Source organism: Amyelois transitella, chromosome 17 (genome assembly GCF_032362555.1).
Source record: "Amyelois transitella isolate CPQ chromosome 17, ilAmyTran1.1, whole genome shotgun sequence".
Taxonomy (NCBI): domain Eukaryota; kingdom Metazoa; phylum Arthropoda; class Insecta; order Lepidoptera; family Pyralidae; genus Amyelois; species Amyelois transitella.
This window is the reverse complement of record NC_083520.1, coordinates 9,734,155-9,749,745: the sequence shown is the minus strand read 5'-3', so window position 1 is coordinate 9,749,745 and position 15,591 is coordinate 9,734,155. Positions and strand designations below refer to the sequence as shown.

General features: G+C 37.2%; 1 protein-coding gene across 1 annotated transcript in view; it reads left to right on the top strand.

The window, feature by feature from the left end:
- LOC106137780 (uncharacterized) overlaps positions 1 to 15,226 on the top strand; it is a 48,654-nt gene extending 33,428 nt beyond the window's left edge. Inside the window, exons 3-9 of the mRNA XM_060949014.1 lie at positions 4,060 to 4,220; positions 5,950 to 6,052; positions 9,434 to 9,622; positions 10,241 to 10,402; positions 11,958 to 12,103; positions 13,727 to 14,164; positions 14,955 to 15,226. Coding sequence (XP_060804997.1) covers positions 4,060 to 4,220; positions 5,950 to 6,052; positions 9,434 to 9,622; positions 10,241 to 10,402; positions 11,958 to 12,103; positions 13,727 to 14,164; positions 14,955 to 15,161 — 1,406 coding nt within the window. The 3' untranslated portion in view covers positions 15,162 to 15,226. The remainder of the gene's footprint in view (positions 1 to 4,059; positions 4,221 to 5,949; positions 6,053 to 9,433; positions 9,623 to 10,240; positions 10,403 to 11,957; positions 12,104 to 13,726; positions 14,165 to 14,954) is intronic.
- Positions 15,227 to 15,591: the final 365 nt, after the last annotated feature.

Sequence of the window (15,591 nt, the reverse complement as noted above, 5' to 3'; positions counted from 1 at the left end):
TGGGAACTTGATTGTGGACAGATTGCAAGTGCTTAAGGTGATAGAACACTACTACTCCAACCTCTACGCTCAAAAAACTAACGAACCAGACCACACCAACCGCTTAACTATTAGAAATGTAGGATCAGAAGATATTCCTGAAATAACGAAAGAGGAAGTAATGTTTGCTCTTTCCAAACTTAAAAATGGAAAAGCGAGTGGCGAAGACGGGATACTGCCCGAAATGCTCAAGGAAGGCGGAGAAAAACTCTTGGATGCCCTAATAGTTTTCTTCAACAGATGCCTACATTCAGGAGATCTACCGGAAGGTTGGAATAGCGCTGTGGTAATTATATTGTACAAGAAAGGATGCAAGACGGACTTAAATAATTATAGACCCATAAGTCTGCTATCACAAACCTACAAGCTCTTCTCCAAGATTATCACCACCAGGATAACACCTAAACTGGACTTCTACCAACCAATCGAGCAAGCAGGCTTTAGAGCGGGATACAGCACAATATAGCACATTCTGGCAATGAGAGTCCTCATCGAGAAAACTACCGAGTATCAAATGCCACTGTGGTTGGCATTCATTGACTACAAAAAGGCGTTCGACAGCGTGGAAACTTGGGCCGTACATAACTCGCTAAGGAACGCAAGAGTTGATCATAGATACAACCAGCTGATCGCCAGAGTTTACCAAAACGCTAAAATGAAAGTGTCAATACCGCAGATGACAAACCCTATTAACATCAAAAGGGGAGTAAGACAGGGAGATAACCTATCGCCTAAATTGTTTACGCTGGTTGTCGAGGACGTATTTAAAAAACTGAATTGGCAAAAACGAGGTATTTCCATATCAGGTGCACGTTTAACCAACCTTCGATTCGCGGACGACATAGTCTTATTTGCTGACAACCCTACTGAATTACAAGCGATGATCGAGGACCTACACAACACATCATTACGAGTAGGACTGGAGATGAACCTCGATAAGACCAAAGTTATGACATCCGAACAACAAAACAACATCAGGATTGAAGTAGGAGGGAGAGAAATTGAGCAAGTCCAAAAGTATGTGTACTTGGGTCAAGAAATTAAAATAGGCAAAGAGAACCAGTGTAACGAAATCGACAGACGAATAAGACTGGGGTGGGCAGCCTACTCCAAGCTTGAATATGTTTTTAACATGAACCTGACGTCACGACAAAAAGCCCAAATTTTCGACCAGTGCATACTACCCGTCCTGACATATGGCGCCGAAACCTGGGTGACTACCCAAGAAGTGATACACAAGCTTGGGGTGGCACAAAGGCATATGGAGCGGAAAATTGTAGGCGTCTGTCTGAAAGACCGTGTGACCAATAAGGACCTAAGACGGCGCAGCAAAGTCACGGATGTCGGCAGAAGAGTTGCGAAGCTCAAGTGGGAGTGGGCTGGTCATATTGCCAGGAAGTCTGAATCTTGGTGCAAAAGATTGCTGGACTGGAGACCTTGGGACCAAAAGCGACCCAGGGGAAGGCCACAAATGAGATGGAAAGACGACATCAAGCAGGTGGCGGGCAGCAATTGGACTCTTACTGCCCAAAATAGAGAAGAATGGAAGGAGATGAAGGAGGCCTACATCAGAATGCTGATAGAAGAAGGCTAAGAAGAGAAAGAGAGAGAAGAGAATTAGTATATATTTGTAAATTGACGTCCGGTGAAAACGCTGCAGTGAAGTTTGTTACGCCGCTTTAATCTATTCTGTTACGAGATACTGTCCTGGGCTTGCGGCCTGGCATTATCTAGACTTGATTAAGTCATACAGCTGAACTATCAGTCTTTTCAAGACAGCTGGTTCTGTCCCCGTTAAGGATAAAGTCGTATTTGACGAAATATTCTTATTAAGGACGTCCTGGTAAAGGGTCAGGTCAAAAGTACCCGAAACCGCCGAGCTTGCATGAAGAGAGTTATGAATGTGGATGAAGCGAAGGAAGTATGCAGAGATCGTTGCAAGTGGAAAGAGGTAGTCTCTGCCTCCCTCCGGGAAAGAGGCGTGATTATTATGTATGTATGTATGTTTTTTAATGTAGACAATGTGCATTCGTCCACGATTTAGATTTAAGAGAACTATAGGTATTTGTAAATTGACGTCGTATTTTATTGTACAATCGCATGTGGCTGACAATTCAATATTCGCGTTGTGCATTCGGTCGGCCAGACTTTTTCAAACAATAATTATTTTTCTCTGAAAGCGGTCGGCTTTTATGTTTTTACAACTTTTCATTAATACTTCTGACCGTAAACCGCTGTACGGTTTTAATCAGCGTATCGGCTTTATTTTTGTACTGTTAAAGATTAAAAATGTTTTTTTTTTAATTTTCCGAAAGGTTTTTCTTTTTTTTTAACAATATACGTACGGCTTACCTAATGGCAAGGCTTTAAGCGGCTTATGGAAGACCGCTTAATGCGCATGTAAAAAATATATGCGTTGAATTGCTTTGCGGGTATTATTGTTCACTTTTTTATATTAATAACTAGCTTCCGCCTATTTCTTTCGCTTTTAATTGTAAATTATCATTATAATCTTCTAGGTATTAGCCTAGAAGATGACCGTGTAAAATGAATAATCCCGTTAACATCTGGTCTTGTAGGAATTCTGGAAAATCCCTAGTGTGCCCCTTAAATTCCAAGTTTCTAGCTCCAGTGGTTGGAGCGTTGCTTGGTTAGTCAGTCAGGCACTCAGTACCTAAAGAGTTTTATGTATATAGAAGATTCAAGTAGTTAAAGCAGTTATTAAGTTTAAGCAAAAGGTCAGGTCGACGAGCTTGCATGAATAGAGTTATGAATGTGGATGAAGCGACAGAATTATGCAGGGTAAGTGGAAAGATGTAGGCTCTGCCTACTCCTCCGGGAAAGAGGCTTGATTTATGTGTTTATGTAAAGTTAAGTTATTAGCTTTAGTGTGAAAGATTAACAAACACATAACAGTACTCAAAAACTATCATTTTCATTATATAAATAGGTATTGAAGATAAATATTCTCTAGATTCTTAATATCCAAACTAAATCTCAACTAACCCAATCAAGGCTTTTAAACTTGGGGTTCTTTTAGGCGATGGGCTCGCAAGTCGAATTCATCATTAAGTCATCCAGGTATATCTACGACACTTGAATGACTATTAGCTCTGTCTACCCTGTTACACAGAAAGACGTTCGAATGTTCGTCACGTACTCCTCCAGAATGGCTTGACCGATTCTCATGAAATTTTGTGAGCATATTGAGTAGGTCTGAGAATCGGCCAACATCTATTTTTCATACCCCTTAGTGATAAGGGATGTCCACCCTTAACTTTTTTTTTTAATTTCTAGACATTTTTTTTAATGTTTTAATTTTTTTCTTTATGCCGTATTAAAAAATACTTACATACAACCCTAAATTTTTATCACCAACCTCTATTTTTTATAGCCATTTTAGTAATTTAATCATTTTTCATCATCGGTCGATAACTGATCAAACGTCATTTAATATTATTTATATGGCAAAACAACGTTTACCGGGACAGCTATCTTCATATAAAAAAAGCTCTCGTGGTCAAAATTCAATCGACATATATGAAATTGAACTACCGGTAACGAACGAGGCTCATCAAATTACTGGTACCGTTGCCGGTACCGGTCAGCTGATGAGTTTTTGCGGTACGTCTGCGGTCGGCACAGACAGATATACATGTGTCGGCGAAGATGTTATTAAGCTTCAGATACATACATTCATAAAATCACGCCACTTTCCCGGAGGGGTAGGCAGAGACTACATCTACGTCGTCTTTCAGTCTTTTGAAGACTGTTGGTTCTATTTACCCCGCAAGGGATATAGAAATCATTTGGAAGCGATAGTAGTTATAATTAGATTTAAGTGATGTGACATCCATATGTGATACCTTGTATCCAACTTTGAAAATAAATCTATTCTATTCTGATGCTATCATTAAGCCAAACAGCTGAACGTGGCCTTTCAGTCTTTTGAAATTGTTGGCTCTATCTACCCCGATATAGAAATCATTATATATATACATACCTATGTTTCTATTTCAGTCGAGGTGACATGCGGTGGAAAGATCGAGAACAATCTGACGTACTTCATGTCGCCTGGTTTTCCGGAGGCCTGGAACGAGAAGGGAGACTGTGACGTCACTATACACAAGACCCACGCGGGGATCATGCAGCTTAGAATAGACTTTATACAGTTTACGATCGTAAGTGTTTAGAAGTGCCGTGTGGTTCCCGGCACCAATACAAAAAAGAATAGGACCACTCCATCTCTTTCCCATGGATGTCGTAAAAGGCGACTAAGGGATAGGCTTACAAACTTGAGATTCTTTTTTTTTAGGCGATAGGCTAGCTTGTCACTATTCGAATCTCAATTCTATCTTAAAGCCAAATAGCTGAACGTGGCCTATCAGTCCGCTCAGGACTGTTGGCTCTGTCTACCCCGCAAGGGATATAGACGTGATTATATGTATGTATGTATATGTGTTTAGAAGTTGTACATACACAGATCTTCTCTTCTCATATTCCTGGTGATTGAATATCCCCCTCCCTATAAAGCTGTTGGAAAATGGGATACAAAATTACTCAGTTCACATTCTTTGTGCCGTGTGGTTCCCGGCAATAATAAAAAAAAGAATAATACCACTTTATCTCGTTCCCATGGATGTCGTAAAAGGCGACCAAGGGATACGCTTAAAAACTTGACAGTTATCCTTAAGGCGATGGGCTAGATACCTTTCAATATTTGAAACTCAATTGTATCATTAAGCCAAACAGCTGAACGTGGCCTATCAGTCTTTTTAAGACTGTTGGCTCTGTCTACCCCGCCAGGGATATACACGTGATCATATGTATGTATGTTCGCATTATATCTTGTGGGGAGGTCTACATATATGTTACAGTGGACTTCTTATGGCAATAATATCATCATTTTCGTCCACTGGTTTTCTGAAAAAATAGAAGTTATCAATGTTTTCTTCTTTTTAGCCTGCTTACTGTTTTCGAAAATACCATTGTTTCTGTTTGAACCACACGGCGGCCTCTTATAGTATCATGCTATTAGAGGCCGCCCTGTGACTCTTGAATTGAGAACAGGACCTCTAAATAAAATAAATAAATATATACGGGATAAATTACACAGATTGAGTTAGCCTCGAAGTGAGTTCGAGACTTATGTTACGAGATACTAACTCAATGATACTATATTTTACAATAAATACTTATATAGATAAACATCCAAGACCCGGGCCAATTATACCCAACCTCTCCATTTCTGTTGCATGGATATAGCAAAACACGACTAAGGGAAACGCTTATAAACTCGAGATTCTTCTTAAGGCGATTGGCTAGCAACCTGTCACTATTTGATTCTCAATTCCATAATTAAGCAGCTGACTGAGGCCTTTCATTGCAGTCTTGGAAGCCTCAACTTATAGACGTGATTAGGTATACATACATACATATCACGTCTATATCCCATGCGGGGTAGACAAAGCCAACAGTCTTGTAAAGACTAATAGGCCACGTTCAGCTATTTGGCTTTAAGATAGAATTGAGATTCAAATAGTGACAGGTTGCTAGACCATCGCCTAAAAGAAGAATCCCAAGTTTATAAGCCTACCCCTTAGTCGCCTTTTACGACATCCATGGGAGAGAGAGAGAGTGGTCCTATTCTTTTTTCTATTGATGCTGGGAACCACACGGCACTAGGTATATATATTGATTATTGTTGTAAGGGATAATAGGCTTACATACTTGGGATTCTTTTTTAGGCGACGGGCTACCAACCTGTCACTATTTGAATCTCAATTCTGTCTTAAAGCCAAATAGCTGAACGTGGCCTATCAGTGTTTATAAAACTGTTGGCTCTGTCTACCCCGCAAGGGATATAGACGTAATTATATGTATGTATCTATGTATTGTTTATTGTTTTAGGGTCAACCAAATAGGACAACGGGTGTGTGCGATGAGGACGCCATGATTTTGGGGGAAGGAGATAGTAATTTCACATTGTGCGGACAAAACTATGCACAACATTGTAAGTAATTAATTAAAAGTGATCGTTTAAGTCGTCGTAAGATCGTTTAACTGCAATTGTTCCAAGTTGTTGACTAAATGTCTTCTGTAGATGTTTGAGAAGTAAACTAAGGGACAAATATATTAACAGTAAATCACGGGTAGGGTTTCTCTTGAGTCGCGTGGGTTTAAACATATAAGCCTTTTGACTCATTTCGGTAATCGCTGCACCTATTTATTTATGCATATTGTTTATTTATTGTAGTTTTTATGTATGTTTATTATAATTATTTTATTTTATATTTTTGTGTAAGTGTAAATATATTTATTAAGTTTAACCCCACATAAAGTTCTCTGTCAGACCCAAATGTAGACCCTGGTAGATAGGTAATGCTTCTTGCATTAAGTCCGCCAATTGTGCTATACATTTGTATTTTGTGCAATTAAGTTTATATAAAAACTTAATTGTTTGTTTCTTTTTTAGGCGACAGGCTAGCAACCTTTCACTATTTGAATCTCAATTCTATCATTAAGCCATATAGCTGAACGTGGCCTTTCAGTCTTTTCAAGACTGTTGGCTCTATCTACCCCGTAAGGGATATAGACGTGATGATATGTATGTATGTAAGTTTATATAAATAAATAAATAAATAAACAAAGACAGAATAATCTTTACCATAATATTTTTATGGTATTTAAGATGACGCTAATAGATAAAATTTTACGGGGGGTCAATTCACGAACTTTGATATTCGTTCAATACATTTTTTTAAGGTACTGAAATAAAAGTGAACAATCTTGATACTTGAGTGTTTGTGTAAAAATACATTTTAAAATTAAGTTAAAACCATGAGCTAAAACTTTTCGCATAAAGTTAAATTCAACTCGATGTTGTCTCTGTCTACTTCGGAAGGAAAAAATCCGATATATATGTATGTGTATCATTTTGTTTAGTATATGGGTCAGGCCGCGAAAATTGTCAATTGTATCACAAAAGTAACACAAGACATTTTGAGTTACCATAGCACAAATGTAACCCAAAAGCAACGAACATTTTGGGTAAAGTTCGTTTCAGATTGGTGACTAAAATAACCTTAACGAATATAAGTAAGTAACTGTAGTAAAAATGAAGTAGGTAATGAAAAAGGGTTTGAATAAAAGACTTTTGTAGGTAATTTTACCAATATTTTTAATTTCAAAAATATTATGAACACAACTAACTTTCTGTTGTACTGCACATACCACTTCTACTAGCAGGGAAAACTTGTAGATTCCCGATTATCCGAAATTCCGATTATCCGGACTCGCGTCACGGCTCCAGTAACGCGCTACTAGACATGTGGCGACAAGTTTAAACGCGCCTCCGAATGTTTACTCCCGCTCTCATCTCAAAGAAGAGACTGACACTGAGGATGAATGTCAAGGAACATCTCACGCAGAAGATTTTGAAGCTCTAGAAATAGCTTTTAAGTGATTTGAAAGACAGGAGAAATCGGATTCCTTACAGCTGTTACAACTGAAGTGCATCAGGGATTTGGCTGCAATGAAAAGATGTGATTCATTGCGACAAAGATCAATAACAAGTAATTTTCAACCAAAATTGTAAATAACATTAGTACATATTACAATGTCATTCATATTTGAACCACATATAAAAACCCCGCGTTTATTTGGTTCTTTTATATCACTTGTGTACCACAGATATTACCAGTGAAATTAAACCAGTAAAATTAACTCATCGCGGTTTGTAAATTTCGAGAATATTTTTTTAAAGTAAATAGAATAGGTAAACATTTTTTTAGGGCTCTCAAATAACGCAATACCTACAACCAAAACAATGACTTTTATATTTTTTCTGTTTGCCTATTTATATGGCTGGAAGAAGCACGACGGAGAGGAATCAAACATCAATAATTATTATTTCAACGGGAGATTGTAGGTAGCAATATTAAAACTAAACGACTTTCAATTCACAGAATGTGAATGCGGCTTTACAAATCTATTGTGTTACGCAACACGTAAATTTGTGTTACAATAACACAGAAGTAATACAAGCGTAACACATATGTCATACAAAAGCAACACAAAAGTAAAACATTTAAAACATTTTTTGGTTATAACTTGGTTATTTATTACAATTAGACGCTTATGAGCGATTCCACGCACACTTTTAAACACTTTGCATAGAAATTCGGTACAAAAATAAACAAATCTCTGTTACTTACCTTCAAAATCACAATTTTAATTTTTTTTTCAATCGTAGCAAGTTATGTTACGGACTTTCAAAATGCCTCCTGTGACAAAATAACATGGCTGCCTTTTTTACATTTATATGTCGGTAACAGTGATGCCATATTAATACTTTGTTTTGCTATTTGGTAGTTTTAATCGAAACAATGGGTGTATAAATTCGTCACACAAAAAAAAATGTAACACAAAAGTAAGACGCTTTTTTTATTTTAAACTGTCGTCAAACAAGTTATATCTGGAATTTTTGCAACGGTATTACAGTAACAGTAGGGGCTATCATATTACTCTTCGATGGTAAACATATATTTAAGGTATACTTTACAATTTATGGAGTATATTCTTCATAATGGTAGTTCGACAAAATGCGACAAAAAGTCACCCAAAAAATTGACAATTTTGGCGGCCTTACCCATATGTCGGTAACAGTGATGCCATATTAATACTTTGTTTTGCTATTTGGTAGTTTTAATCGAAACAATGGGTGTATAAATTCGTCACACAAAAAAAAATGTAACACAAAAGTAAGACGCTTTTTTTATTTTAAACTGTCGTCAAACAAGTTATATCTGGAATTTTTGCAACGGTATTACAGTAACAGTAGGGGCTATCATATTACTCTTCGATGGTAAACATATATTTAAGGTATACTTTACAATTTATGGAGTATATTCTTCATAATGGTAGTTCGACAAAATGCGACAAAAAGTCACCCAAAAAATTGACAATTTTGGCGGCCTTACCCATATTCATTACCAAATTTACAAAAAAAAAGCCAGAGTTGAACCTACAGAGATTTTAACCTTCGTCGATTATTATCGCCGCGTGGTTCCCGGCACCAATACAAAAAAGAATAGGACCACTCCATCTCTTTCCCATGGATGTCGTAAAAAGCGACTAAGGGATAGGCTTACCAACTTGGGATTCTTTATAAGGCGATGGGCTAGCAACCGTCACTATTTGAATCTCAATTCTATCATTAAGCCAAATAGCTGAACGTGGCCATTCAGTCTTTTCAAAACTGTTGGCTCTGTCTACCCCGCAAGGGCTAAAGACGTGATTATGTGTATGTATGTATGTTGTAGTACCTATAGATTTTTACCTCCGTCGATTATTAATTGGTCAAAATTATCAAATGACCTCACCTTGGTTCCAGTATACTACACATTGCCGAGCGGGTCAGAGAAGCGTGAGGCCGGTGACCTCCCTGACACCAAGAGTACCCGGCTCAGCATCAGACTTCGCAGCTCGGAGATGCCCAGTATTTGGCTGATGCGGTTCGCACAGATGCCTTTGGCCAACTCAGCACCTCACGACTGCCTTCAATATTACACTGAAAACAATGGTAAGTGCCGTGTGGTTCCCGGCATCAAAAAAAAAAAAGGATAGGACCACTCTATCTCTTTTTTTGGTTGGCTAGTTAACTTGGTCAAATATTTTAGGAAGAAAATATACCGTGGCCTGTCAGTCCTTCAGTAATGCCGGCTCTGTCTGCTTCGCAGGGGATGTAGACGCGTTTATTCTAATATGAATGTATTTCAAAAAAAACTTCTGGCGATAAATTGGCAAAGATAATGCAATTGGAAGACTGCAAGTATTTGACTTAGTTCACAGAAAGATTAAAAAAACATATCTATGAACAAGTTTAAAATTACTTTTGTGACGACTGTGCTTATTCAAAAATTTAACACTGCTTAAATGCGTTACTTATTTACTGTGATTTGTATAAGTTTAAGGCTTATTGTAAGTGAATTTAATACGTAATGAGTCAATAAAGACCTTCAAACCTAAGCAATGTGGATGAAGCGAAGGAAGTATCCAGAGATCGTGGCAAATGGAAAGAGGAAGTCTCTGCCTACCCCTCCGGGAAAGAGGCCTGATTTTATGTATATATGTATGTAAACCTAAGCAACCCTGTAAGTATATTTTTATTATCACTAACTAACCAACTTTCTTTCATCAGGTACAATCAAAACCTTCAACTACGCATATAATGGACGCCATATTGCCGGCCACGATTACAGAGCGTGTGTCCGGAGGAACATCGGCTTCTGTTCAGTTCGGTACACGCCGTGTGACAGCCGCTCCTTCAGGATCGGCGGGCGGAATGGAGCATCCAGCTCGGGTAAGTATGGAAGTGAAGTGCCGTGTGGTTCCCGGCACCAATACAAAAAAGAATAGGACCGCTCCATCTCTTTCCCATGGATGTCGTTAAAGGCGACTAAGGGAGGGGCTTACAAACTTGGGATTCTTTTTTAGGCGATGGGCTAGTAACCTGTCACTATTTGAATCTCAATTCTATCATTAAGCCAAATAGCTGAACGTGGCCATTCAGTCTTTTCAAGACTGTTGGCTCTGTCTACCCCGCAAGGGGTATAGACGTGACGATATGTATGTATGTAAGTATGGAAATACATCTTTGTGAGGACCTTGGCGGTTCATGATCAGAGGCGCGCCCTGGGCTCCACTCCGGAAGGCTGAGTTTGAAACTCGACTCGACATTACCGGCGCCGCGATTGTCCATAATATTATTGGCATAATTACTCAGCCTGGGAAAAGGTAACGGTTAAGACTGAAACTTCTCCGCTAGAAAATTCTGGAAGACATCAATTTATCATAAAAAAGCGTTTTGGTTCTTCTTTCAACAGACAAGTTGTTCAACGCTTAATAAACTTGGGATTCTTCTTAGGCGATGGGCTAGCAACCTGTCACTATTTGACATCACTGAATTATACAGCTGAATGTGGCCTTTTAGTCTTTTCAGTGATTTTGTATCGTATATTGTGTAATGATGGTCTGACCAGGTCACAGAAGACTCTCCATCATACAGAAGACCGCAATAGATGGAGAAACTCGCTGCAGCTCTTTCATCGGAGTCCCGATCCTCACTAATGAGGAAACCATTTGAGGTGGAGGACTCTAAGTGTTTAGTCTTATCTGAAGCTAAACTCTGATAAAAGAGTATGAGAGAACACATCTTTATTGCCAATGAAAATGAAAAAAGCTTGCCATTAGCAAGACAAATTTAAGTCATATAGGGACATAAATAAAAAAATATACTATTTAGTATCAGATAGTGAAAATGGATCTATTTTTAGAATACTATTACGGGCCCGGTCAGACCGGTGAAGCAAGCGCGACTGTGGCGCCATCTATTGAGACTGCAGAACAACCAGCCGAGACTGTTGACGGTTCAAATTTAAATTATTCTAGAACCCCTTACGTTGACATGTCTAACCCAACAAAATTTCCATAATTTCCTGATTCTGGATGTAATTTGTTTGATGTAGAATTAACATTACTCCTAGCATCATATGTGCTTATTACAATAACTGTTGAATCTTTTTCATGTAAGCTAGTATTTTTATACTTATTATTTTCTAATGTCCTTGTTCATGATATTGAACATGATCCTCATAATGCAACTAATATTGTCATATTGTTGAATGCACTTGTCTGCTCTATAAAAACAATAACTTTTTCCTTAGTTAATATCATCAATTCTTCGCCCGAAAATAATACATAGTTAGAATACCCTCTAGACTCGGCAATTAATTTAAAATTAAACCCTTCCTGCAACAAAGCAATCTAAAAAAACGTCAATGCATGACCCCTATCTATAGCAATTCCTGTCAATATTTTTTCATCAAGATCACCTGAATAATTCTTCAAAATTTCAGATCCTCCAGTAATGGAAGAAGGCATGATGCCAGCTGATGATGTTCAGACACAAGAAGATGAAATGGAAGGTTCCGGAGCTGATCCTAATATAGCACCTTCTATAGCTGTTGAAAATAATGCAGCTGCGCCGGGCATGTTATCTAGAGTAAGTTAAAATATTAATTTATTAATTTATTTAGCACACCAAACAGATAACAAACAATAAAAATCAAAAATGTGCCGTGTGGTTCCCGGCACCAATACAAAAAAGAATAGGACCACTCCATCTCTTTCCCATGGATGTCGTAAAAGGCGACTAAGGGATAGGCTTACAAACTTGAGATTCTTTTTTTAGGCGATAGGCTAGCAACTTGTCACTATTCGAATCTCAATTCTATCTTAAAGCCAAATAGCTGAACGTGGCCTATCAGTCCGCTCAGGACTGTTGGCTCTGTCTACCCCGCAAGGGATATAGATGTGATTATATGTATGTATGTATGTAAAAATCAAAAAATGTGTACACAAATAGAAGTGATATTCAATAAATATTTAGGACTACCCACATATTTTCTTATTAATGTAAGGGTTTTAAAATTATATTACACTCATGAGTTTTGTTTAAAAAATATACAGATTATATGTTTCCTATACATGGGGTAAACAGATTTTTAGATTGAAGAAATTGAAGCTTATAAAATAAGCCTTTTTGTGGGTGGGTTGTATATGTATTATAAATTCTGGATAAAATCCTAAATCTAAATCTGGATAAAAAGATAAAATCTTTATCCCTGACGGGGTAGACGGAGCCAACAGTCTCATATAGAGTGAAGGGCCACGTTCTGTATGGCTCAATGATGGAATGAAAATTAAATAGTTAGAGGTTCCTAGTCCATCGCCTAAAAGAAGAATTTCAAGTTTATTAAGTCGCTTTTAACGACATCCGTGGAAAAGAGATGGAGTGGTCTTATGCTAAAGTGCTGGAAACCACACGGCACTTGTGAACCGATAAAAATGTTCTTGAAAATCATAAGTCGCTCTCTGAGGGTTTTGTAAGCTAGAATATTGAAATTTCCATTTATTTATCGTACTTTTCATTGTACAATTCATCACTGGTCAATAAAGCCTCGTAGACTCGAAATGTATAATTGTAAATATGATTTAATAAAATAATCCTTCTTTTTTGGTAAAAGAAACAAACACCATGTTAACTAGGTATATTAACTGTACAAATACTGGGGAGAATGAAAATTTCAATTGATTCTATACAGAATTCCTACAACAGCTTGTATCCTAATAGTACAATAACTTGTCATATTTTGATTAATCTTGAAAAACCTAGTCATGCAATCACCTTGTACTAGGGTCGCCTATGTAAATTCCTAAATACTAAGTATCTCTAGTAGTATTAATCTATAACTAATTTAGTGCATGTCAGCACTTTTGGGGACTTCCATATAGCCGAATACATAGTTGGAGACTGTTCTTGTCGTGGACCTCCGACAGACGTCCCATTTAAATATTACAATATAACTTTTGTTATGAATTTTAAATAAGATAATTTTAAATAATTTTGTATAACTTTTTAAAATGTCTATCATACGTTCCCGAAACCTTGCTTATTTATTTATCATGATAATCATATCGTACAGTCAACCTACCTACCCCAACTACCTTATAAATAATGAAAGTTATTCACAAATTTCGTAGTATTATTTAAATTTCTATCTAGCGTAGTTTAAAAAATTGGAATTGGTGAACAGTAGTTAGACTAACAAACACTAACCTTTAGATATGGAGTTTTATCTTCCCATCTTGGCTGTGGGGGCAGAGTGGCCGATCCTGGGCTGGCGAAGAAGATTTACAAGATACTCTTAACAAGATAGCAAGAAGACAGAGCCAAAATACCGAAACTGGAAGACGGTGGAATTATGGAGATAGCAAAGAAGAAGACAGCAGATGGAATAGAAGAGAAAGAAGATTTGATGAAAATAATAAATGGAATCAAAATAATAGAAAGAAAGATGTGAAAAAGAAAGGTACTGATGAGCAAAGTAAAACTTGGAAATGGAATCATTGGTCGCCTTACGCTCAGCATTATAGTCAAGGAGATGATAAATTGAGATATCATGGCTATGGGAAGTATGGAGCTGGGTTGGGTGGCAGATATGGAAGGCAAAGATGTCGCGACAGGATTACTATACCGTGTGAGAACGAGTATTTCGTTTCGGTAAGTTCGCTTTATTATGATTATATACATTGATCTTTTTATCACTAAGGACGTCCTGGTAAAGGGTCAGGTCAAAAGTACCCGAAACCGCCGAGCTTGCATGAAGAGAGTCATGAATGTGGATGAAGCGAAGGAAGTATGCAGAGATCGTGGCAAGTGGAAAGAGGTAGTCTCTGCCTACCCCTCCGGGAAAGAGGTGTGATTTTATGTATGTATGTATCTTTTTATGTCGTAACAGCAATAACAAGTCGTTAAAGATCTTGATCTTCTAACAGGTAACCGATAGTTAGAATTTAGCCAAATTTAAAAGGGAACAAAAATAATATCAGGAATTCGCGAATGCTAAGCGCACGTATGGTCCTGGTAACTTTTGCTTTCAGATTAGACATTTTTTTATGTTTATTCTTTTAGTCAGTTCTTTTATTATTTTAGTCAGCTTTATATTACATACATATACAATCACGTGCATTACCCTTGCGGGGTAGACAGAGCCAACGGTTTTGAAAAGATTGATAGGCCACGTTCAGCTGTTTGGTTTAATGATAGAATTGAGGGTTCAAATAGTGACAGGTCGTTAGACCATCGCCTTAAAGAAGAATCCCAAGTTTATAAGGCTATCCCTTAGTCACTTCTTACGACGTTCAGGTGCCGGGAACCACACGGCACTATATTACATATAAAGACAAGATTTTAAAATACAGAAATTGCAGAAGAACCCATTCTTTAATTTAGAGTAGTTTAAGAAGTATGTACCTACGAGCAATTATAAACCTAAACTTCTTTATTACAGAGTCCATCATTTGTGCCGGGTGTTTGTGATCCCCACCACTGTGGAGATTCCTTTTGCCCAGGGGTCAGCTTCGACCAGTGTCGGGTCGAGACCTCCATAACTCCTTTCGCCGTGTCAGTACATTTTGGACAAGCAACGCCTAAGAGGAATCCAGAAGAAAATATCGGAGCTTGTATAAGATACAGTCAGTTGCCTTGTGATTCTTGAGAATGTGGAATTTATCAAACAGTATTCAAAAGATTTTTTCAAACAGATTTTTCTATAATGCTAAATCGCGCAAGCATTGTTTTTTTAACATTTCTAAATTTGAACAAAAATTTTAATGTATACCTTTGTTGCGCTTTAATAAGAGGAAAATATAATAATGATACCCGAATAATTAAATTATCTTGTAATTTTAATATGCTGGAAAATAATCACTACATTTTATACAAATAATGCAGCTTTTGTGACCTAGATTTATTTAATTATAATGAAAATGTTTTAGTAGAAAATAGTGCCATTGCATTTAAATTATTAATGTATTGTAAATAATTATAATTTTAGTAGTGAATTTATTTATTCTGTAAATGATGTACAAATTTATTTATTGTTCAAATTATAAGAGACATGAGATTTATTTGTTGTTTTATTGATA